The sequence below is a fragment of the Hylobates moloch genome, unplaced genomic scaffold (assembly GCF_009828535.3).
Source record: "Hylobates moloch isolate HMO894 unplaced genomic scaffold, HMol_V3 SCAFFOLD_11, whole genome shotgun sequence".
NCBI classification, from domain to species: domain Eukaryota; kingdom Metazoa; phylum Chordata; class Mammalia; order Primates; family Hylobatidae; genus Hylobates; species Hylobates moloch.
In genome coordinates, this window is record NW_026652286.1 from 1,598,849 (window position 1) to 1,620,275 (window position 21,427).

The window sequence follows — 21,427 nt, forward strand, 5'->3', positions numbered from 1 at the left end:
CAAGCCCCTGACAGGGGACCAGGGAAAGAGAAATACTGTTTCCTGACCCAGGAAACCCCACGGTGTACAGCCCCTAAGTGGCCACACCCAACTCAAAACAGGCTTGCCCAGACACTGAGGTCTTTCTGCGCTTCACATCGCACCACTCTCCCCTTTCCCAGACCTGCACTGGGGCGGGGGTGGGGAAGAAGGGGTTACAAAGTCTTCAGACAACCTTCAGGACAGGAGGCTATAAAGTACAGAAAAAAATTTATTGGAAATCTCTTGCATACATTTTGAAGTGTAGCTCAGTATTTCCAAACAAAGTAGGTTGGAGAGGTTGGAGGAGGAGGAGGGACTCTGACACCGGGAGACAGACAGCTGGTCCCAGCCTGTCCCGGGGGTGCTGCAGGAGTCAGTCTAGGGCTCATTCCTTTTATGGTAGGTCTGAGGGGCAAGGGCCGGCCTTAACAGCTGCTTTACTTCTCCCAGGCTCGGCTCAAAGTCATGGCTGAGACTCTTCACAGATGGAGCCCCAGTGAAAGGCTGCTGCCACCTGTAGCGGCCAAAGATTGCTGCCTCAGACAATGGCTAGTAGGCCTTTCCATGCAAGGCCTTGGAAAGAGAGCAGTGGCTGAAATATGGGGGCATCAATAACTTACCAGGGGCCTTCCCCCTTCTCAAAGCTGGGGCCTTGGGGATAAACCTGGGCCTGGATTCAGCAAGCCACGCATGTGCTCTGGGCCAAAGTCAGGTGGGCCAGTTGGCTGCTGCTGCTGCTGCTGCTAACAGTTCTCTGTGGCAGCAGCAGCATGCAGAGCTCTGGTCCCCTCCAAAGCCTGCTCCAATCCTCAGAGGTCAACCTTGTATGTGGGAACAGTGTCACATGCAGTTTACTAACAAGCAGTTGAGAGCCACCTGCTCCACTGAAGCACAGCTGCCGCCAGTGAGTGCCCCAGGCGGGCCAGGAGGAATGGAGTAGGCCTAGATCTCCTTGGCCAGGACTACCAGCGAGGCTGGGAAAGGACAGATGATAGGTGGGTGCGGCTAGGCACTTGACTTACTCAAGTAACAATACCTGAAGGGTTAAGTCAATCATACGCCCAGCTCTGATTTCTCAACCAGGAGCCAATCCAGCTGGTAAACCCCAGGGCAGTGTACAGACTCTGGGATTAGAGGGAGGTGGTGGCTAGGCCCAAGCAGGAGGAAAAGCTCCACAGGACAGCCCCAGGGATCAGAACAAGTACCCAGGGAGTCAGGGGACACACACAACATCCCCTAACCACTACATGTGGCCATCACATTTAACACCCAGGACTTCCTGGGCTGCCAGAATGGAGTCAGTCACTCTGCAGAAGCTGTGAGAGACGTAAGGCTCTCACCAGGAATATGCAGCTGTCCAAGGTAAAGCCTTCAGTCAGTTCCAGTGCAGCCACGCTGGGAGGTGACTTTGCCCCCGGCCAGCCCTCTTCTTGGATCTCGCTGTATGGTGGGAAGATCCTCGCAGCAGCAGCCCGGATTCTCAATAACCTCCAGAGGAGGAGGTCTCAGTCCCAGGAAGAGCCCTCCACCTTCTCCAAGTGAAAAACAACTCACCTCAAACATATCTTCTCTATAAAATATCTGGTTTCTCTGAAAGTAATAAATATTTACCATGTTCTATAACCAAGGAGCAGCAACGGGGGGACAAGAGGAAGAGAACTTTGCTGTGACTCCAAGTGACAAAATCCTAGAGATTCAGGGTTCCATTTTTATTTCCCATGGAGCTGAGGACCTGAGCATGGGCAGCCACCAGGGCTGCTCAGACCCTCCCGACCTTCAGGGGTGGGAGTGGCTGGTTTTGGAGTTCTGATCTTGGGTAGGCAGGCCTGTCATATTGCCAGAAATACAGGCATAGGGGCAAGAGAGGGAGGAAGAGCAGAAGATAGCAGGAAGTAAAGGGGACAATGAAGAGAGCTAAAGGACTCCTTCCTTCTTCCTCCTGGCACTGTCTCCTTCCTCTTTCTGCCTCCACACCAATCTCTTGGCCACCAGCTGGAATGTCAAATAGTGGATGCTGACAGCAGGCAAGGAAGGGGCCAGCTGCAAGGCAGGACCAGGCAGGAGGCCGGCAGCAGGAGGAACAGGATGACACCCTTGGGAAGCAGTTGGTGATGGGCAGGGCACAAAGATGGCCCTGCTGAGGGCTTTTTCATAGGAAGGGTCTTCCCATCTCCAAGGCCAGCACGTGAGTCTTCTCCAACTGGGCACTGGGCTTGACTGCCACCACGGAGTCTCCAGGAGGTCCAAGAGTAGGGACTTCTGGGTCCCCATGGGAGAAGCCAGCCTCCCTTCCACCTGGCTCAGAGCAGGATGAGGGGTGGGAGCAGCTGATGCATGGGAGGCTGCCTGTCCCCTGGGGCCACAAAAAGGGGGTGCTGCTGGGACTTGAGGATACTTTTACTGCAGGGTTTCCACAAAGGCATCAAACTCGCGGACATTCTTCTCATGCACGGCCAGCTTCTCTGGTAATGAGTCCTGTACCAGAAAGAGAGCGAAGAGTCATTTATTCAGGCAGGGCCTTGAAGAGGCAGCCAGCCCAGTCCCCAAGAGGGGAGGGAGCAAGGAAGACAAAGCTCAGCCCTAGCTGGACCGAGCAAGTGGGGGAACGCGGGGCGGCTGCGTAGGCACAGGGTAGGGAGGGGCATATGCAGCAGGGCTTTGCGGGGGCTGGAGGGTTAATGGGATGGCCTTGGGAGTCCAAGTGGGCCGCACACTTAACAAAAGAGAAAAGGACCACAAGAGCAAGATGATTCAGAAATTAAACATGAAATATCCCTGGCACAGATCTGACTGACACTAGAATAAAACGCCAAGTGTACAGCTCTACAAATTAAACGGTTTACAAAAGATTTCTTCACACCCTTTGCTGGGCATCAGGACCCCCTGGGGGGAACGTGAACCAGGCGGCCCCGCTATACTACTGAGATTCTGACACAGCAGCAGCTCTGTGGTAAGGCCTAGGAACCTGTATTTTTAAAATTTTTTTGAGACAGAGTCTCACTCTGTCACCCAGGCTGGAGTGCTGTGGCGCGATCTCAACTCACTGCAACCTCCGCCTCCCGAGTTCAAGCAATTCTCTGCCTCAGCCTCCCGAGTAGCTGGGATTACAGGTGCCCGCCACCACGCCCAGCTAATTTTTTGTATTTTTAGTAGAGACAGGGTTTCACCATGTTGGCCAGGCTGGTCTTGAACTCCTGATGTTGTGATCCACCCGCCTCGGCCTCCCAAAGTGCTGGGATTACAGGCGTGAGCCACTGCACCCGGCCAGAATCTGTTATCTTTATACCAGCTGGGGAAGGGGTGAGTTAGAGGTTGAGAAAGAATGGGAAAGACAGAAGCAGAGGAAAACAGAACTGTGAGAAGTTTAACTGTCCTAGAGTATCAACTATTAATAAAAATGTGTCTCTACTGATGACTAAATAAACAGAAGCTGCATCTGCGGAGTTTCACCATCACAATTTCCTGACAGTAGGGCTTTAAACACGACCGCAGGGGAGCGTGGAGAGGCTCTTGCCTCAGAGTTTTTAATGTGGCCTGGAGACACCAACAGCTGAGGGTGGTTTGGGTGCAGCTTCCTGAAAGGAGAGGGTGGCCTCAGAACTGGCTACAGCTGTGGCATCAGTTGAGCGAATTGGAGCCACACTTTCTTCCAAGTGCATGTTATGATAGGCAGGTGAGTTTAGTGGTTAAAAGGCTAAATTGAGGAGCCAGATTCTCTAAGATCAAACAAAACTTTGTTTTGCCTGGGTCTGTGTTACCATGAGCAAGCTAATCATTGTTGGTTTTCTCATCTGTAAACTGGGATGAGAAAACTTACTTCTTAGGGCTGTTGAAGATTCATGTAAAACACTTAGAAAAATGCCTGGCACTCAAAAAGCCTTGATTTTTATTTATTTTTTTGAGACAGGGTCTCACTCTGTGACCTAGGCCAGAGGCAGTGGCGCAAACATGGCTCACCCCAGCATTGACTTCCCCAGCTCAAGCAATCCTGCCTCCACCTCCCAGGGCAGCTGGGACTACAGACGCATGCCACCACGCCCAGCTAATTTTTTGTACTTTTTGTAGAGACAGGGTTTCACCATGTTGCTCAGGCTGGTCTTAAACTCCTGAGTTCAAGTGAAGGCCCCCTCAGCTTCCTAAAGTGCTGAGATTACAGGTGTGAGCCACTGTGCCCAGCCCAAAAGGCCTTGGTAATAATAATTACTAGTTTTTTTTGTTGTTGTTGTTGTTTTTTTTTTTGAGATGGAGTCTCACTCTGTCACCTGGGTTGGAGTGCAGTGGTGCAATCTTGGCTCACTGCAACCCCCATCTCCCGAGTTCAAGTGATTCTCCTGCCTCTGCCTCCCAAGTGGCTGGGATTACAGGTGCCCGCCACCATGCCTGGCTAATTTTTGTATTTTTAGTAGAGACGGGGTTTCACCATGTTGGCCAGGCTGGTCTCGAACTCCTGCTTGTGATCTGCCTGCCTTGGCCTTCCAAAGTGCTGGGATTACAGGCGTGAGCCACTGCACCGGGCTATTACTGTATTGTTATTACTGGGCATGCTTTTCTCCTTAAAGCAAATCCAGGGCAGCTACCATAGGATCTTAATATCTATTTAGGAGGTGATCATTCCACCTCAAAGAGGGACATCTCCTGGCATGGGGCACCCAAAGTTTGTGGCTTGTGCAGGGCACTCTTCTGCCCCTCAGAGGCAGGAAGAGGAATTGCCCTAAGCAGAGATGGGGTCATTATGATCAGTATCAGGACATCTGGTCAAGTGTGAGAACTGCTAGATGACGGAGTGAGCTGAGGAAAGAGCAAGAACACAGACACTCAGGGCCTCACAATCTCCCCTGCCCCGTGCCACTGGCATCTGCCTGGAAAGCTAAATAGCTAATGCAACGGCTGTCAGAGCAACTTGGCCTAGTGGCATCTGCAAGGAGAAGACGTCAGGCACAGAACAACAAGAGCATGTAAGTAATGCTGAGAATGTGCAGAGAAAGAAGGAACCAAGCTCAAGCAAATTCCAGATAATGACTGCCAGGCACAATGCCAATCTCAAGTGTGATCAAAAGATAATGGTCCAATTATGTCTCTCTTTTTTTTTTTTTGAGACGGAGTCTTGCTCTGTCGCCCAGGCTGGAGTGCGGTGGCTCAATCTCGGCTCACTGCAAGCTCCGCCTCCCGGGTTCACGCCATTCTCCTGCCTCAGCCTCTCCGAGTAGCTGGGACTACAGGCACCCGCCATCACGCCCGGCTAATTTTTTTGTAATTTTTAGTAGAGACGGGGTTTCACCGTGGTCTCGATCTCCTGACCTCGGGATCCGCCGGCCTCGGCCTCCCAAAGTGCTGGGATTACAGGCGTGAGCCACCGCGCCCGGCTAATTGTCTCTTTCCTATCACAGGGAAGATAGAAGGTAGTAGGCCTCCTAGGCCTGTGGCAAAGGAATGACCATCAAATAAGGATGCACTGTGGCAGAGGAAGACGTTTCCATACCAAGTCTTCAGCCATGGACTGTGCTCCAATATCTATGGAGAGGCTGCTCAGCTGAGGTGGGTTCTGAAACTCCCGATAGAAGGTCCCCAGGTCCATCGGAAGAATGTCATCTTTAGAAAAAGCTGGTTTCTTCAAAAACAAGACAGACTCAGTTTAGCTTGCCTTGAACCACAAAGGAGATAAGCTATGAACAAGTCTTTCCTTCTAGCAATTATCAAAAGATTCTTCCGGGCTTATCTTAGGAAGAGAAATCTTTAACACTTTTCTCTTCCAGACTGTTCACTTCTAATGCTGGTGATAATCTTCCTCTCCACTAGTTAAGTTTATGGCCCCTTCCTTCAAGCTCCTTGCCTAGGCACGGATAGGACCTAAGTGGGTATCAGTGGAAAATCTCCATTTAGAGCTGAATTTCATTATGAATTTTAACCAAAGGCATGACACAAAATGCCTTGTTGTTTATCAGCCTCCAAAATGTCTCCCCAGACCAGGCTCCACCTGTCCATCCCTTCTGTGTATACCAGCACATCTGATCCCTATGAAGGAAATCTGGATCAAGTGCAGTAGATGCTTCTAGGTCTAGTTCCCCGGGACAGCAAAGGTCAAGGAAGGTGATGGCGACTTACAAAGTCTATCATAACAAAGTCATCATGGGTATTGCCACTGCTGCCCCCGCTGGAGCCATCTGAGTGCAGGCTGCCCTGGAGAGGAGATTCAGTCTCTGGGGAGTCTGGAGGATTCACCTGTTTCATAGCAAGGCAGGGTTAGGGCTGATGCTGTGACCCAGATTCAAGTTACTGTAAACAATCTGAAAATTCTGGGAAGAACTTAATGCTGGCTACAAACCCATAAGCCGAGGGGCCATGGTTTATAGTCTGGGGGGGATTACTGACTCTGGCCCAGGAAGAACAATGACTACCGCACCATCTACCAGGAACTCGTAGTCAATGGTGGGCTCACCATTGGATCGGTATCCTCCAGCTCCAAATTCTTGGGAGCAAACATGGCAAAGGGTATATCCAAACTCGTCAGGGTCACCTGAAGAGACACAGGAGAAAAGCATTCATGCCTGCCCCTCCTGTAGTGGTCATGCTTCCTTCCAGGCTGCCAGAAGCCTAGAGGTCCAGCAAGTTCACACGGCTATGCTGACCATGCTGCCCCTCAGGCTCCTGCTTGTTAGAGGCTCTCCAAGCTTGCTCACCTCCCTGTCCCCCATCACATACACCCACAGCATAAACAAGGGTTGGGGTCTTGAGGACCCTGGGAATTCAGCTTTGGAAGCCTGATCCACAGTAATGCAGTAATAATGTGCTTCACTGGCCCCGCTGAGGAGGAACCTCCTAGTTCCATTCAAATAAGGCCGAGGCAATGATACAGTGTAGTGTTTTTGTACTAAATGCTATCTAGGTCTAGTCTCCTTTTCTTGTAGGAGGCTTTCAAAGGTTACAGAACAATAGCTCTTAGCTTATTCTGGAGGGCGGCACAGGTTATTAATCCTCTTCACAGAAAAATTTACACACACACAGTTTTGCCAGTTCAGTCGTTTCACACATATCAATCCTCAGGTTAAGAAAACTGCCTGTGGGGCCTCACTCCAAGAACTCACACATTCTCACAGGTGGCAGTGGCAGAAAAATCACCTGGTTAATGGGTTTGTTGACAAAAGCCCCCACTTTTCGGACAAAGATGGTCTCCAAGACATCGTGAGGGGAGGCCCGTCCCTCGCTGCTGTTTGATACGGTTTCAGTATCTTCACTGGAGAAGAAAGGTTAAGTTAGTACTCATTCTCAAACCACAGCAGGGAGACTTAGTTCTCTATAAATACACCATCTGGTGGGGCTGTGGCCTAGGGCAGGAGTTGGCCCCCACTGGCCCATCAATGGGAGATGGCATTACGTGGTCCCGCTGATGCCACTATTGCCCTGCCTTTTGAGTTGATCGCAGAGGGCTGCACTTCCTGGAACTACTAAAATTTCTATCTTTTCTTCTTCTTTAGTTCCAAATTTGATCTCTTCACCCTTGACAAATTGCCTGGGCTAAGGTTCTCTGGGCTCCCTGCCATGTTTCCTCCCCTCTCCTCGCCCCCAATCATCCCTCCCTCAACTAAAGGTCTTTGAATGACACATTTAATTTGGCTGTTCCCACTCCCTCCTTCCCCAGCCTTTCAGACTGAAGCTGAGTCCTGCACAGGGGGCCCTAAGCAGCAGCAGCGGGGGCCCATGGCTGTAGCTGCCAAACCAGCAGTCACAGCCCTGCAAGCAGCAAGGGTTAGGAAAAGCCCTCTGGCCAAAAACAGGGGTTCAAGGTGGGAAGGAGGATTGTGCAGTCAAGTGGCCCCTGGACTCCAGCCAGCAGGGAGGACCTGTACTGTGCAAAGGCTTTTGAGCTCTTATGACCTCCATTTAAGAATTCCCACACAGGGGCCTCTGTCTTTAGCTACTCCTGGACATGTCCCAAGAGTCAAGGCTCAGAAAACGAGAGTGTAAAATGCCTTTAACCATCTAACAGAGGGAGAAAAGGGAGAGGATGGAAGTTTGAGAAGCCAGGAATGACACACATTATTTTTCCTGATGGATAGCACACACACAAAAAAACCTTCCTAAATGACTTCCTTCCCACTTTACCGTGGGAATGGAAAAAAAAAAAAAAATCAGGAATTTCTATCAGGAGAAAGTTCATTTAGAATGTGAGGGGGCAAAGTAATCTCATTATCTCTGGGGCCTTCAAAATCAAGGGAGGGTAGGGCAGGTCAAAACAGCCCATGGCTCCCCAGGGAGAGTGAAAGCATCGTGGAAAGAAGGGGTGGGGCTCTGAAGTCAGAGAATCTGCTTGCCCTCGTGCCCTGTGAGTTAATTGAGCTCAGGCCAATCACTTAACCCTTCTGAAGGTTTCTCATCTTTAAATAAGCAGGTAACAGTGGTGACTTCTGCAGGGTGGAAATATGAGAACGTTCACTTCCTATCTAATGTCTTTAGGATTTGAGTTTTATAGAATGTATCACTTCGGTAATCAGAAAAGACAAAGATTTACATTCTTTTAAATGAGGAAGACAGTTGTTCCAAGGGCTCTCCATGAGGCTCTGACACAGCAGAAAAAGATCAATCCCAACTACAACACAGACATGCTGTGGCCCAGACTTCAGGGCTATGGTCAACACCCTGTCTGGTCCTTGGGAAACACTAAGGACTGACTCCAAGGATATAAATCTTGGGGTAAGAGAAAAACATCTGACAACCCCTTTACTGGATAAGGGTGACAAGAACCCAGCTCCTGCTGTTTCCTGTTGGTACTGAAGTTCCAGGCCAGCTTCCTGACATCCCAGCAGATATATCAGATTCTTACCAGGGAACTTCAAGGAGTCCACACTTTCTTTTTCTCTTTCTTTTTTAAAAAAATATTTTTGAGGCTGTGCGTGGTGGCTCACGCCTGTAATCCCCACACTTTGGGAAGTCAAGGAGGGAGGATCACTGGAAGCCAGCAGTTCGAGACCAGCCTAGGTAATATGACGAGACCCCATCTGTACTAAAAATACAAAAATTAGCCAGGTGGGGTGGCACACGCCCGTAATCCCAATTACTCAGGAAGCTGAGGCAGGAAAATCGCTTGAACTCAGGAGGTGGAGGTTGCAATAAGCAATGATTGCAACACTGCACTTCAGCCTAGGCAACAGAGTAAGACTCTGTCTCAAAAAAAAAGGAAAAATAAATTTTTTTGAGAGACAGAGTCTCACTATATTGGCCAGGCTAATCTCAAAATCCTGGCCTCAAGCAATCCTCCCACCTCGGCCTCCCAAAGTGCTGGGATTATAGGTGTGAGCCACCACTCCCAGCTAGGAGTTCATGCTTTGGGCTCAAATGCCACGTCCCAGCCAATGCTGAAAGTTACTCTTTACTGATACTAAATAAGCACGTATGTCAGGGAGCCCAGGCCCCTGGCCAGCCTTACCAGAGACAGAGCCAAAATTTGAACTCACCTACTGGAGGGTGTGGCAGCACAGTGGGTTCCGTCAGAAGGGGTGCAGGTTGCCAGTCTCTCCTGGTCAGCCTGGGTACCATGGACAGGCTGGTTGGGAGCAAGAGGTACCCCACCTTCCTTCCCGGGAACCATCAGCTTTGGGGAAAAATGGAAAGAGACAGTAAATCATGGCATGCCAGGCAGGAGGGGAACCTCACATTCTAGCATGATGGTATCTGCTTTTGACTCCTCCGTCATCAACGCTGCCACCAAGTGGGCAGCAATCCCTGGATCTTTATCCTCTCTGAAACTCAGTTAATGGAAGAAATGCATGGTAATGACTACAGAGGAAAAAGGAAAGGGAGAAAAATCCTGGTAAAGTCTTCTTTCCTTTCTGAAGTCTAAGAGGCTCCTTCCTCTCAGAGTCACTTTTGGTCTCTGAAGTTACGAAAGAGCTTTGCTTCAGAATACAGCACTTAGAACATATCCCTCTGCCTTGAGAGAGCCCTCAATTGCCTCAGGGCAGGGGAGGCAGCACTGGAAACCCATGGTCCTCCCCATCTTTAAAGATACCTGGTGAGGGTGTGTAGCATTTAAGCCAGCAGCAAACACTACTGGATAAGCCAGGTCAGCTGATCCAACGCCCAGGGCAGCAGGCTGATAGGAAAGGCGAGAGCTTGAGAGCTAAGCAAGAGAAAAACAAAGAGAAGAGGAAAGGCAAGGAAAAAATAGGCAATCCCAGAGCGTGACAAACAACAGGGCTCAGCAGAGAGATAAGGAATGGCTCCCGCCCACATGCCCACAGTGCAGGGGGCCTGACGTGATAAGGGTTAGGGACAGACGAGGCTGTTATTAGAGAAGAAAACACAGACTTGTTTGTACTGGGATTGGGATTCCAAGCTGTGCAGCTTCCCAAAGGCCTCAAATAAGTTCCTTCCTCCCCGTTTTCCCAGGGGCTGAGCTAACTGTTTCAGTGCTAAGCCCAGCAGATGTGTGGAGCACAAGCCTGGGCAGAACTGGTAGCCGAAGTCATCAGGTTCTCCAAAGTCATTCTATTCTCTCCTTTGTCCTGAGGCCCCTTTGACACAGAAAGTCCTCTTCTCTAATCACACCCTCCATCACCCCTGGGTATGGGAATGTTGCTATTTATATTGAAAAATGACAGAATACCAGTTGTGAGTTGTTTATTTAAAAATCTGATGTAAATAACTCCATGTATTTTTCACATCAATGGTAGGAGGAGGGGCAGATGAAAATTCCCTATTTTGGGCTGCTGGGCTGTGGCTGTGTCCTATTAAAATCTATTACCAAGCCTCAAAATAATCCCACAGAACACTTGGGACATTTAAATAACCATACCTTGTAATTTATTTACAATTTTTAAATAAAAGGATGCCATCTGATTATATCCCCTTCTTCCCATTATGGACTCACTTGATGGGAAAAGGCCAGTCCTGCCATGGGGACCCTCAGGGTGTCCGTCACCACAGGAGTAGGGGTCTGAAAATGTGCCTTTGTGACAGTAAACACACACTGTGCACAGACACACACAGAGACAGGAGAAACAAAAAAAAAAAAAAAAAAAGAAAAGGGACTTGAGAAAGAAGTGAAGAAACTGCAAGGGGCAGTAGCAAGAGAGGCCGGAACCGACACTGGAGTCAGGAGTGAAGCAGGGCAAGGGCATGGGGCTGTCTTTCTAAAGGGACAACTTGGAAGGTTCCTAGAGTGATGTTTATTTCAGGGCATTCCATGTATGCCTGTCTCCCCGATGAGCAGCTAGAAAACAAAGCTGAGGTGAGCTGGCTACAACTTGGCAAAACAGAGAAACTTGAGTCAACCATTCGTCTGTCTCTACTCAAAAAAGACAGGAAGTCAGACAGCAGCATCCAACAGAAGGGTCTGACTGCAGACACAAGGTGTGCTGAAGATGAGTAAGGATGTGGAGCTTGTAATGTTCAACTGAAAGCCTTTTTCAGGAAACCCAGAATCTGCAGGACAGTTTCAAACAGCTGAAGGGGTGGCTGGAACTTCAAGAAGCTCAGATGCACACTTCCTACTTCATTCCAGGGAAGACAAGTGGGTGTGCAGGGGTGTGTGTACGCGTTCTTACAGTCCCTGATGGCGTAGGTGAACCTGATGAAGTAAAAAGCTGGGGACACGTTGAAAACTCTTATGATTTCAAAGCTACTTAAGGGCATAATGATTATGGTCATGATGATTATTTTGGGTCTTGCTGTTCCATTTTTTTTTTTTGAGACGGAGTCTTGCTCTGTTGCCCAGGCTGGAGTGCAGCGGTGTAATCTTGGCTCACTGCAACGTCCACCTCCCGGGTTCACACCATTCTCCTGCCTCAGCCTCCTGAGTGGCTGAGACTACAGGTGCCTGCCACCACGCCTCGCTAATTTTTTTGTATTTTTAGTAGAGACAGAGTTTCACTGTGTTAGCCAGGATGGTCTCGATCTCCTGACCTCGTGATCCGCCCCCCTCGGCCTCCCAAAGTGCTGGGATTACAGGTGTGAGCCACCGCGCCCGGCCTGTTCCAGTTTTAAACCTGACCGATTTGCTAATTAATGCTTACAACTAGAGGCAGGACCTTAGGCCACACAGTAGGTTCATTTCTAGACTCAACTCTGTGCCCAAATGGCACAATGATCCTTATACTGTTGCCAAAACCAACAACACCACATTAACATGTATTTACTGGACTCCAGCAAAAGCTCCAATAGAAGTTGCTGAATTGAGTAATTATGCAAGTCACTAAGAAAAGTACATTATTAACAGGAATAATATTAGCAGGAATGAGGAGAAATGATAGCAAATGACTGTCTCTCTACTGCCAAGAGAAATTAGGTTCAAAATTGAGTATTTTTGTACCAAATTGTACCAGCCTTGATCAGAGGTCCCCAGGGAGTAATGACAGGGCTCACTTATGGAGTGCAGACTGTTGATAAGAATTTGGTGTGATCTAGTTTTAAACTGCGATAAGACACAATAAGGGACAGTTACCATTAAAAAGATAACCTCTAGTCACACAGGCATACAAACTTTGATGCAAACGCAAACACCAGGTGGAGAAACTACTAAACTTCCATTTACTTTTAGATTCAACTTTCCATTGTATCAGGGAAACAGACAACCTGTTTTGGTTAAGGCCCAGTCTCACCAACCCTCGTATCTCGCAAGTTACAATTTATTATTTATGAATCTATTACTTGTAAAACAGAACTGCTTACTGAAATTTAAATTTGACATATCTTTTAGAACAGCTGGGATGAGCTTACAAAAATAAAAAGAAAAATATTCGACATATCTACAACTTAATTACCTAAAAACAACAACAACAAAAAACCCTGGTTCCATTAATGTGCACTAGGAAGAAAGCAGGTCTTTGTCTGCTTTTTTTGTCAATGCTCCTCTGTGTCAGTAAGCATACAAGAAGCTCCCCTGACCAGATCACTGCTGACATTCATGCCTACATATGTTCATGAGAGCAGGGGAATGACAATTCTCAAACCCCCAAACTAAACTGTTTGGCAACTTTAGAACAAGAATCTCTTTCACCCAAAACAAACTAGGACAATAGAAACAATAGTGACCCATGGATTTTACAAGATCAACCACAGACATTAACTCCTGCTTTTGAAACAGATTTTATTTTTTTTCCGACAGGATCTCGCTCTGTCACCCAGGCTGGAGTGCAGTGGTGCGATCTCAGCTCACTACAACTTCAACCTCCCAGGCTCAGGCGATCCTCCCAGATCAGCCTTCCAAGTAGCTGCAACTACAGGTTTGTACCACCACACCTGCTAATTTTTTTATTTTTGGTAGAGACAGGGTTTCACCATGTTGCCCAGGCTGGTCTTGAACTCTTGGGCTCAGGTGATCCTCCCTCCTTGGCCTCCTGAAGGGCTGGGACTACAGGCATGAGCCACTGAGCCCTGCAGAACTATGCCTTTTTTTTTTTTTTTTTTGAGACAGAGTCTCACTCTGTTGCCCGGGCTAGAGTGCAGTGGAGAAATCTTGGCTCACTGCAACCTCTGCCTCCGGGGTTCAAGCAATTCTCCTGCCTCGGCCTCCCGAGTAGCTGGGATTACAGGCACCCATCGCTAGGCCCAGCTAATTTTTTGTATTTTTTAGTAAAGAGGGGGGTTTCACCATGTTGGCCAGGCTGGTCTCAAACTCCTGACCTCAGGATTTGCCTGCCTTGGCCTCCCAAAGTGCTGGGATTACAGGCGTGAGCCACTGTGCCCAGCAGAACTATGACTTTAATCCAATATCTCCTCCAACAACCAAGGATGGAAAAAATTTTTTAATTTTTGGAATTACAAAAACAGTACTTGGGAGACTGAGGTGGGAGGATGGTTTGAGCCTGGGAGGCGGAGGCTGCAGTGAGCCAAGATTGCGCTACTGCACTCCAGCCTTGGCGACAGAGCCAGACCCTGTTTCAAAACAAAACAAAACAAAACAAAACAAAACAAAACACACAGAAGGGCTGGGTGTGGGGGCTCAAGCCTGTAATCCCAACACTTTGGGAGGCCAAGGCAGACAGATCACTTGAGTCCAGAAGTTCAAGACCAGCCTGGGCAACATGGCAAAACCCCATCTCTACAGAAAATTCAAAAAATTAGCTGAGCATGGTGGCATATGCCTGTAGTCCCAGATACTCCAGAGGTTTAGGTAGGAGGATCACCTGACCCTGGGAGGTCTAGGCTGCAGTGACCCAAGACTGCACCACTGCACTCCAGCCTGAGTAACAGAGTGAGACCCTGTTTCAAATAAAAAAAAAAAAAAAAAGGCCGGGCACAGTGGCTCACACTGTAATCCCAGCACTTTGGGAGGCTGAGGCGGGCGGATCATGAGGTCAGGAGATCGAGACCATCCTGGCTAACATGGTGAAACCCCATCTCTACTAAAAATACAAAAAATTAGCCAGGCGTGGTGGCGGGCGCCTGTAGTCCTAGCTACTCGGGAGGCTAGGCAGGAGAATGGCGTGAACCCGGGAGGCGGAGGTTGCAGTGAGCGGAGGTTGCAGTGAGCTGAAATCGTGCCACTGCATTCCAGCCTGGGCGACAGAGCGAGACTCTGTCTCAATAAAAAAAAAAAAAAAAAAGGGGAAAAAGAAAAATGGAAAAAAAAAACCAACAACAACAGTAAATAAAAACACATGGACAGCTAATGAATTTGTCTGGTCCTCCAAATAAGAAGTTCAAACAGGAGAATCTGGGCTTATTTAAAGGCAAGTAAAACTGAGGTAGGTCTAGAAGAAACCAGCTAATGTGAAAGTCAAAGAGGAGAGCAATACTTAATGCAGGCAGAAGAGGAATCTGGAGGCAAGGAAGCTGAGGATGTGTGACTTGTGGTGGAAGGCAAGAAATGTGCCCGGCAATTCAGCCAGCTGCAAAAATGACTGTTTAGCCAAAGCAGCCTTGGCGCCACACACATTACACAACAAGACCACAGGGGTGCTTTCTCTGGGGAAGCTGACAACAGTGTTTGGAGACTGTGTTTTATGAAACTGGGTTTGCCACTGAAGACTGAAGTGGAAAAGTTAATGGTTAAAAATGTCTGGATAAGGAATACACACAAGCAGAAATCTGTGTCAACTATAAAGAAAAGCTGTACTACTGGTTTCTCCCTGTCATTTTATGCTAAATAATTTTTGGCTCTTTGGGGCCTCTTCCATTATTAGAAATGAAATTTACCACTCAATAGAGAAGTGGCTATGAAGTTAACAAGTGTAAGTGAGACAAAATCTCTGGTATCAGAATGCATTTGGAATTCTGTAACTGATGTTCTAGGGAATTTTAAGATGTCACCAGGAAGGTAAGGGCTAAATGTAATCCTGAAGGTTATGAATAATTACAGACTAGAAATACTATCTTCTGGACAAGAAGGCTCTCTCTTACCCCTCAAAGTAACCCCTTTGAAACAATCACCACCACTACCAAAAGGGACTGTAGCTAAATTTGGACACCATTTCATAAAGCCCATATATAGACCAAATAACTACCACCACCCCAGAACCTGCTTCCCCCTACCTGGGATGGTGGGGAGGTGGAAAAAGAGGTGGTACACACTTCTTGAGAGTCTTCTACAGATGGGTATATTACTCCAGTGTCCTCACCAGCAGTTCTAAAGTGAAAAGAAAGAAATAATGAATTTTATGGTAGTGGCAGTCAATTTCAGAAAGGCTATAAAAGGTGATTAGATAGAGATGGGACCTGTGCTGAGAACTATTTCACACAGTTTGTACTGGCAAGAAAGGCATGTGGAGTCCTCAATAATTTCAAACATTCCAGAGAGTGGCATTCAGAGGTTTGACAATGTTTTGTTCTTGTTTTTTCATTTTTGAGACAGGTCTCACTCTGTCCCAGGCTAGAGTGCTGTGGCATGGCTCACTGCAGCCTTCCCAGGCTCAAGCAATCCTCCTGCTTCAGCCTCGAGTAGCTGGGACTACAGGAACGTACCACCATGCTCAGCTAACTTAATTTTTTGTAGAGACTGGGGTCTCCCTCTGTTGCCCAGGCTGGTCTTGAATTCCTAAGCTCAAGCAATCCTCCTGCCTCAGCCTCCCAAAGTGCTAGGATTACAGGTGTGAGCCACTGCGTCCAGCCTGTTTTGTTTTTTAAACCCAAACATCTTACCTGACCTATTATTTGAGAGAGGATTTTCTTTTCTTTTTTTCTAAATTGGTAGACTCATTCACACCTGTAATTCTAGCATTTTGGGAGGCCGAGGCAGGCGGATCATCTGAGGTCAGGAGCTCGAGACCAGCCTGACCAACATGGAGAAACCCCGTCTCTACTAAAAGTACAAAAATTAGCCGGGCGTGGTGTGCATGCCTGTAACCCCAGTTACTCAGGAGGCTCAGGCAGGAGAATTGTTTGAACCTGGGAGGTGAAGGTTGCGGTGAGCCAAGATCACACCACTGCACTCCAGCCTGGACAACAAGAGTGAAAATCTGTCCCCCCCCCCCCAAAAAAAAAAAAAAAATGGTAGAAACCGTGTTTCACCACGTTGCCTGGGCTGATCTCCAACTCCTGGGCTTGAGCAATTCACAGATCTCAGCTTCCCAAAGTGCCGGGATTATAGGTGTTAGCCACCATGCCTGGTCTGAGAGAGCATTTTCTTAAGCCAGGCCAGTAATGGAGCTCACATCTGGGTTTTCAAAGAATTATCAGTAGTAGAGACTCCGTGAAACAAGTATCTAAACCCTAAAGACATGCCTATTCAATTTCACAAGTCAATCACATAAAGGTACTATCCTTCCTGATATACATCTATTCTAACCCCTGTTTTCTGAGTTCTAGACCTGGAGACATTTTATTCTGATAAGAAACTAATGTGCCAGATGATAACCTGAAAACCAATTAATTTTTCAAGGATATTCCACAAATTGTTGCCACTCTTCTAAGGCTCTAAGTAACTTGTAACTGAGAAAAGTCTTTTTTTTTTTTTTTTTTGAGACGGAGTCACTCTGTAGCCCAGGCTGGAGTGCAGTGGCGCAATCTCGGCTCACTGCAACCTCTGCCTCCCAGGTTCAAGCAATTCTCCTGCCTCAGCCTCCTGAATAGCTGGGATTATAGGCACGTGCTGGCATGTCCAGCTAATTTTTTTATTTTCAGTAGAGATGGGGTTTCACCAAAAAAAGTCTTATCACTAACATCAAGATCCAAAATATCCCAAGAATTTTCTGAGACATCTGTATATACTAAGTCTTGGTGTACCTAAGAGGGAGCAGAAAGAAGGAAAACTGGCCCATTTGATTTCTCTCCATGTAGGGTCTCCATCAGTGGCCCCCTGCCCACTGGAGAGTGAGTGCTGAGAAAAGTGTTCTATGCGCTTGTGCAGGACGGATGCTTCTGCCCAGTTGCAGTTTGGGAGAGCACCTTTTCACATTCCTCACCTGTAACTGCAGGGGTGCATGGGAGAGGAGCTGGGATAGGGACGGTCCACAAAGTGATCAATAATAATCCCCATGATAGGTGGGGTCCTCTCAAATTGCCTGTAATACAATAAGCAGATTCCAGTATTTGTTAGAATGCCTTTCCAGCCCCCACAAAGTCCTCAGAGGGCCCCTTACCTTACATCTGTTGGCAGGCACTACCAGAGCTTTAACTATCACAATCCCTAAATATAAACCACCAATCCTACGTTCTGGACAAATTGGCTCTGGGACACTCAAATTCTCCAATCTGGCAACTGTGCTCTCTCTTTATTCTTCTGAAGGTACTGCTTTCAGCAAAGCTGAATTGCAGGTTTAGTCTTGAAGTTTAGGAGAAAAAAAGCTTTAACGTCTTTGGAAGGGTTCTTTTGGATTCCAGGGCTCTTCCTCACCTGGTAGACATGAATGCCAAGTTAATTCTGTAAGCACAAGAAAGAGTGATGGTGCCCACAGGGGTGCCCACTGTCCCAACACGAACTGTCTGGAAGCCTAGGAGAAGAGACACATTATTAGCTTTTTTGCAGAGAATACTGACACTGCCCCCAGACCGTCTTTCCCTGAATTATTTGGCCTATTGTGTAATCCCTGGCATTATCCACTTAGCACGTTAAGTGCAGCAGCCTTAATTTTGTGTGTGTGTGTGTGTATGTGCGTGTATGTGTGTGTATATATAGGTTTCTTCCCTCTCAATGTATTCTATATTGAGCCAATATTGGCAGGGGAAATAGCACTCTATTTATAGATAAAGCTACCTTCAAAGAGATAAAATAACTGTTAGTCTTAAGGCCTGAGAAAGTTCTACTAACCAGCCCTGCAAAGGATACATCACATGCTAAAAAAGACAGTGAAGGAGCACTAGAATGTCACACAAACACTTCAGTTTAAGAAGTTAACTGCCTTCCACCCAAGCTGCCACTCCACGGCTAAGTAAACAGCCAAGGCCTTGCAAGTAACACTTTCAACAAAGCTTTCCTGATTTTCTTGGTTTCATTTCCAATTTCTCAAAATTCTTGGTGTTCATCAGAAACATTTAACATCCTCATTGTAGAAAATTAGGAAAATATACAGTTTTATAAAGAGTAAGAAAGAGGCCGGGCGCGGTGGCTCACGCTTGTAATCCCAGTACTTTGGGAGGCCGAGGCGGGCGGATCACGAGGTCAGGAGATCGAGACCACGGTGAAACCCCGTCTCTACTAAAACTACAAAAAATTAGCCGGGCGTGGTGGCGGGCGCCTGTAGTCCCAGCTACTCGGAGAGGCTGAGGCAGGAGAATGGCGTGAACCCGGGAGGCGGAGCTTGCAGTGAGCCGAGATTGAGCCACCGCACTTCAGCCTGGGTGACAGAGCGAGACTCCGTCTCAAAAAAAAAAAAAAAAAAAAAAAAGAGTAAGAAAGAAGACTGAGTTCCTGGAACTTTGTGAAAAATTATTTGGTTACCCTGGCAGATCAGGGGTAACCTGGACCACCTACCTGCATTCTCATCTTTTCTTTACTTGTATTATGCATATTAAGATGACAATCTACATATTATAACAAGTAGAAACGAAGCTCATCTCTGAAGTTAGGGGAGCTCTGAACACTACGAATGTTTTTCAACCTTGATACATACCTTCTCCTAAGCCACTCAGCTGAACTTCTCCAAAATATATCCTGTATGGAAGAAAAAAATAAGAAATGTTACCTGATTCTTTACGCCTAAGGGCCTCTATAGCCAAAACACCTAGAAACAAAATAAAACAAAGCCTTCCTTAATCATCTGCTCAAATACCTCTCCTGATGGAGCATTAGTAATTCCTACTACTTCAATTAAGCTACAGGCATGGAGATGTACACAGAGTGGGTTGGTTAAAAAATAAGGAAAATAAGGCCAGGCACAGTAGCTCATGCCTGTGATCCCAGCACTTTGGGAGGATCACTTGAGGCCAGGAGTTCAAGACCAGTCTGGGCAACATAGCAAGACCCTGCATCGACAAAAAATAATTTTGCCGGGTGTGATGGTGCATGCCTGTAGCACCAGATAACTGGGAGGCTGAGGTGGGAGGATCACTTAAGCCCAGGAAGTCGACGCTGCAGTGAGCCAAGATTGCACCACTGCATTCCAGCCTGGGCAAAAGGATGAGACATTGTCTCAAAAAAAGAAATGAGGAAAATAATTAAGTGGAAACTGCTATTTAAGTTTCTTCTCTCTGCTACTAAAACATATTTTAAAATTATACCTACTGAGAAATAAAGAATATATAAATAAAAGTGGCCAACAGGTCTAAGATTGCTACTAGAAGGCACTGTTTTTTTTTTGTTTTTTTTTGAGACGGAGTCTTGCTCTGTCACCCAGGCTGGAGTGCAGTGGCATCATCTCGGCTCACTGTAACCTCCAGCCTCCTGGGTTCAAGCAATTCTCCTGCCTCAGCCTCCCAAGTAGTTGGGATTACAGACGCATGCCACCACGCCCAGCTACTGTTTTTTTGGTTTGTTTTGCTTTTTGAGACTGAGTCTCACTCTGTCGCCCTGGCTGGAGTGCAGTGGCGCGATCTCGGCTCACTGCAAGCTCCGCCTCCCAGGTTCATGCCATTCTCCTGCCTCAGCCTCCTGAGCAGCTGGACTACAGGTGCCCGGCACCACGCCCGGCTAATTTTTTGTATTTTTAGTAGAGACGGGGTTTCACCGTGTTAGCCAGGATGGTTTTGATCTCCTGATCTTGTGATCCGCGCGTCTCAGCCTCCCAAAGTGCTGGGATCACAGGCATGAGCCACCATACCTGACCAGAATGTACTAGAGTTTGATAAGTGGTCTTTAGTTGTGGGAAGCTCTCTTTTACATATATCTATCTATCTATCTATATATCTATATATATATATATAAAATTTTTTAAATAGTAGTGATGAGGTCTTGCCATGTGACCCAGGCTGGTCTTAAACTCTGGGGCTCAAGCAATCCTCCCACTTCAGCCTCCCAAAGTGCTGGGATTACAGGTGTGAGCCAACTGTGCCTGGCCATGAAGAAATCTCTAAGTAGGTGGCTTAATAAAGCAGAAAATCTTTTCCACCATGGAATAATTAACTAGGTAAGACTATTCTGAAAAAAAAAAAAAAATAAATAAAAACATAAACATAGTGGAACCTTCCTATGATTCTCCCTGGACAGGCCAGTCTATATTAGCAAAAAGTTTGAATTCAAAATACCTAAAATCTATTTTCATATTTTTCAAGTAATATTGTTAAAATTCAACACATACGTGGGTTTATTCAATAAATACTAAGCTCCAACAATGTATGAAGAAGCTTCATGGTTAGATGTTCGGAATGAAATAACAATAAATCTGAATCCTAGGTCTTACAGACTAGTCTTGTATGAAAGAAAAGAAATGTAGCCGGACACAGTGGCTCACGCCTGTAAACCCAGCACTCTGGGAGGCCAAGGTGGGTGGATCACTTGAGGTCAGGAGTTCAAGACCAGCCTGGCCAGCATGGTGAAACCCCGTCTCTAATAAAAATACAAAAATGAGCCAGGTGTGGTGGTGCATGCCTATAATCCCAGCTACTTGGAAGGCTGAGGCACGAGAATCACTTGAACCAAGGAGGCGGAGGTTGCAGTGAGCCAAAATCGTGCCACTGCACTCCAGCCTAGGTGACAGAGAAAGACTCCACCTCAAAAAAAAAAAAAAAGAAATGAAATGTATATAAATATCTGAAATACAAAGCACAAAAGTACTACAGATACGACAGACAAAAGATACTAAAAAGCAGGGATCAGCAAACCTTTCTGTAAAGGACCAAATGGTAAATATTTTAAGACTGTGGGCCATATAGGCTATAACAAATACTCAGCTTTCTGTTGTATTGCAAAAGTAGCCATAGACAATACGTAAACAAAGGGGATGGCTGTGTCCTAAAAAAACTTTTATAAAAACAAGCAGATGGTTGGCTGACCATAGTTTAGTGACTCCTGCCATAAAGTAATATAGGAACAATGTTAATAAAATGTTGGTAAAAGAGATCTTGCTAAGTAAATACCTTTTTTTTTTTTTTTTTGAGA

General features: G+C 47.0%; 1 protein-coding gene across 35 annotated transcripts in view; it reads right to left on the bottom strand.

The window, feature by feature from the left end:
- Window positions 1–230: 230 nt before the first annotated feature.
- ATG13 (autophagy related 13) overlaps window positions 231–21,427 on the bottom strand; it is a 57,151-nt gene continuing 35,954 nt past the window's right edge. For 10 of the 35 annotated variants that reach the window (XM_032166063.2, XM_032166061.2, XM_032166070.2 and 7 more), the window contains 12 exons: window positions 19,005–19,045; window positions 17,789–17,885; window positions 17,358–17,456; window positions 15,490–15,583; window positions 10,886–10,984; window positions 10,025–10,135; window positions 9,471–9,607; window positions 7,138–7,252; window positions 6,458–6,535; window positions 6,124–6,240; window positions 5,501–5,629; window positions 231–2,496 (listed from right to left, as the gene is read on the bottom strand). In XM_032166063.2, coding sequence (XP_032021954.1) covers window positions 2,419–2,496; window positions 5,501–5,629; window positions 6,124–6,240; window positions 6,458–6,535; window positions 7,138–7,252; window positions 9,471–9,607; window positions 10,025–10,135; window positions 10,886–10,984; window positions 15,490–15,583; window positions 17,358–17,456; window positions 17,789–17,885; window positions 19,005–19,045 — 1,195 coding nt within the window. In that variant the 3' untranslated portion in view covers window positions 231–2,418. The remainder of the gene's footprint in view (window positions 2,497–5,500; window positions 5,630–6,123; window positions 6,241–6,457; window positions 6,536–7,137; window positions 7,253–9,470; window positions 9,608–10,024; window positions 10,136–10,885; window positions 10,985–15,489; window positions 15,584–17,357; window positions 17,457–17,788; window positions 17,886–19,004; window positions 19,046–21,427) is intronic. The other 25 variants (XM_058424557.1, XM_032166076.2, XM_032166090.2 and 22 more) reach the window with 5 other exon arrangements.